At 43.7% G+C, this 3,564-nt stretch overlaps 2 protein-coding genes across 4 annotated transcripts in view; both read right to left on the bottom strand.

Moving 5' to 3' along the window:
• Window positions 1–3,564, bottom strand: part of fam49a (family with sequence similarity 49 member A) — a 46,945-nt gene that overhangs the window by 30,032 nt on the left and 13,349 nt on the right. The window lies entirely within an intron of this gene.
• The window catches only part of LOC116706698 (basic proline-rich protein-like), a 17,587-nt gene that overhangs the window by 10,951 nt on the left and 3,072 nt on the right, over window positions 1–3,564 (bottom strand). The window contains 1 exon segment of the mRNA XM_032543638.1: window positions 1,363–1,494. Within this exon segment, the coding sequence (XP_032399529.1) occupies window positions 1,363–1,494 (132 nt within the window).

Here is a 3,564-nt window from a genome sequence, read left to right as displayed (position 1 = left end):
TTTTTACCTGGGCTTTTCAATACACAGTTATAACACTCCAACAGTTCTGTGGCCAGTGTGTGCTCATCCAAACCTGTCAATGTGTGCGCCTCCATGGGATAAGATGGAAGATGACAGGTAAACCCGTGTCTAAAATGTCTGTGTACTAACCCAGTGGTTCTTATGTCTGTTCAGTCGACCCATTTCCTCTAAGAGGGACTTTGTATAAACCAAAGGAAACCAAAATCAACACCAATGACCCAAAATAACTTCTGTTTGGGATTCTGTAGGAAAATGACTGGCAGAAAGTACAAACCAGTTGTTTAACGAGTGTGTCTCTCACTACCAATGTTATCCAAAGTCCCATTACAGTGCCATAACAGCATGCCTTTGGGACAGACTGCTTATGTTTCCCTAAGTTACTTGGTAGGGTTTAGCATCGTGTTGAATTTAACAATTCTGATTTCAGTTCTTATCAATTCTGGATTCTGATTCTTTGAGGGGAGGGGTTGAAACAGGTCAGATGAGATACATTTGATTTTTACTCAAGGGTGATTTACAGTTTTACCGAGCTTTTTCAACGTACACTTTAGAGCGCTGCTTACTGTGCTTCATGGCTGCAACACAACAACCGCATAGAAGTCAGCTTGCCCACAGAAACCCAAACTTCTTGTGTGTTAAATTTGGGACCAATGATCAGATTCAAATAAATACTTAGATAGATAAACAATTCCGTCGGAATTGGAATTTTTGAAATAACTCCAATTCCCCAGTCCAATTACTTGGTCTTATTGTGGGCATTTACCAGTAAAATGCCATAATAAAGATGGCAATGAAGCACTGGAGCCCTTGCCTCCAAATTAGTGAATATCTACTTGTGTGGTTTTGACCTTTGGTCTGGTATAATCTGATCATTATACTTACCTCTGTGCCTGCTGAGGCAAAAGAATCATGGAAGAAGTACCAAGTGACTATTATATCAAACTATTAAGAACTAAGTAGTCTGTGATCAAAATTGATAGCATTAATTATTGCAAAATAAGTAGAGCTTGGCACCAGCGCAGCAAGGATTATAGAGTTCATTATCTTAACTAAGGCTGTCTGCACATATGAAACTGTGTGCTACTTTGGAGCAAAGTGATCACCAAGTGGCATATGGTCACGTTCTGCTCAAGTTAAGCCCATTAGCTGCACGTCCTTAAAAAGTAAACAAAAAAAACATACCATCCACTTAAAAAAAAGAAAAGAAAAAAGATTGGCCTTGGCCTGTGGCATCCATTTTTTAAATCCTTGTGCTGTTTTGACTGGCAGGAAAACGGGCCTTAAAATTGGGTTAGGGGAGCTGCGTCTCCCTTAGGCTCCCTTTGCTGGAGCAAATGTGACAGCAGGGCGTGTTGGGGGGTTGAGCTCAGCTCCAGGGGAGGTTGGCTGAGTCTTGCCCTAATATGGACACAGGCTGGGGGGCGTGGGGTGCTACTGGAAGGAAGGGTAGAGGGTGGGCTGGGTGGAGATGGGGAACCCTGCCCAGCACCACAATGGCAGCCTTGCTTCTCTCTGCTGTATCATAGACACTTGTTATCCTTCCCTCTTACAGTCTACTTCACTTACCAGCAGCAGGGTTCAACTGTTTCGCTCTACTAACTGTGCTCTAAACACTTCACACACACACACACAGAGAGATGGGAGAGAGGGGAGAGAGGAGAGAGAGGAGAGAGAGAGAGAGAGGAGGAGAGAGAGAGAGAGAGAGAGAGAGAGAGAAGAGCGAGAGAGAGGGAGAGAGAGGAGAGAGAGAGAGGGAGGGAGAGAGGAGAGAGAGAGAGAGGAGAGAGGGAGAAGAGAGAGAGAGGAGAGCGAGAGAGATGAGAGAGAGAGAGAGGAGAGAGAGAGTTAGGACTCGTACGTCAAGCACAGCTCATTTTTAAGTACTCATGTTGCTCTCCCAGAAACATACATAGCTTGTCACACAGCCACACACTCTTGACGGCATCGAGAACCGGTTCCAATGGAATCGGTACTTTATTGGAATCGCTTGGAAAATGTGGTGTTGGATCATCGGTTCCAAATGTTTGGTTTCCAAGGTGCAAGGTGCTTGTTATGTTGCAGCCATGGAGCACAGTAAGCGGCGCTCTAAAGAGTGGCAAAAAAAAAAAAAAACAGTCAAACTGTTAATCACTATTGGATCTAAATAAAATGTTCCTCTTATCTGTGAAACAAGCACGTAACCTGTTTCAAGCCACCCCTCAAAGAATCGATAGGAACTGGAATCATAAGGAAGAATCGGAGTTGGAATGAGAATTGTTCAAATCAAAACGATGCCCAACCCTACACTTGGGTGAGTGACACTGCAGCACACTAGCTTCAGTCAGCTGGGCCTGCCGCCTCATTTTACACTGCATTACAAACTCCCCACTATCCCTGCTCCACATCTGGCCCCTGGGGTAAAGAGGGAAAGGGATGCTGATAATGGCAACAGTGACAAAACTCACAGTGGTCATTTCTTTCTGTTCAGAGAGCTAAGGAGAGGGGGAGAGAGGGCTTCTGTCAATGCTGAGAAAGTGGGATAGAGAGAGACTGCCAAGGCACATAGGAGTGCATGCATGAAGAGAACAATACAAGGAGGAAAAGAAATCAAGGCAAAAAGCAAGTAGGAAAGTTAAGGAGGGCGGTTGGTATTTGGAGAGGAGGAGGAGGCAGACTGGCTGCTTGGTTGTTAGCAGCCATTGCAGCGTAGAGTGGGACTCCAGGCGTAGAAATTCCTCCTACGTCTCTGCTCAATGCCACTTCTGTTCTGCCAAGCCCTGCATGTCAACAGCACTGCAGATACAAAGAGGACCATGTCTGTGTGTGACTGAGTCTTGTGTGAAACCAGTGTTACTGAGTGTGTGTGTGTTTGTGTGTGTGTGTGTGTGACTATCAAGCAATCTCCACCCCTAAAGGCTCCTTCTCTCCTGGGTGGAGGCACCCAAGCTGGGCTAACAGAAGCTACCTTGACCCTGGTAGCAAGATCATCCTAACTGATATACTCAAAACAAGTGTGCTACTGCCATAATTATGAAATTAACAAATTCTGACTTTTTGCAGACATTTTAAAGTCTGCTTTGATGTTTCTTAGACAAAAAGTAATTTGATAAATGCATCTATCCAAAGCCACTTGCAAAACTCTAGGTGGAAACATGTCTTGCAATTAGAGGGAAGTGAACTAGAGCTGTGCAATATATTGTCAGTTATTGGTATTGTGATATCATGACTGGATAATGTCTAGGGCCTTTTTTCTACTTTATTTGATACCCATCATGGGAAAAAAGCATGTAATTGCGTAAAATGCCACCACCACTAGCTGCAAGCCATTCAAATAGTAACAATTCGGTTGATACATTAAAAGTATTGAGTATCAATACCCAGCCCTACTAAGCAGTAAAGTAAAACAGTTTTCTATACTTCAATACTTTGGGAAATAAGCTTAATGGCTTTCTTGCCAACCAGATGAGAAGATCGATAACTCATCTCTTTCAGCTAAATATGAATTTGCCACTAGCAAAATGGAAACTGCCCACCTGGCCCTCTCTGAAGGTAAAAAAAAAAAAA

The sequence above is a fragment of the Etheostoma spectabile genome, chromosome 18 (assembly GCF_008692095.1).
Source record: "Etheostoma spectabile isolate EspeVRDwgs_2016 chromosome 18, UIUC_Espe_1.0, whole genome shotgun sequence".
Taxonomy (NCBI): domain Eukaryota; kingdom Metazoa; phylum Chordata; class Actinopteri; order Perciformes; family Percidae; genus Etheostoma; species Etheostoma spectabile.
This window is presented reverse-complemented; position numbering and strand designations above follow the sequence as displayed.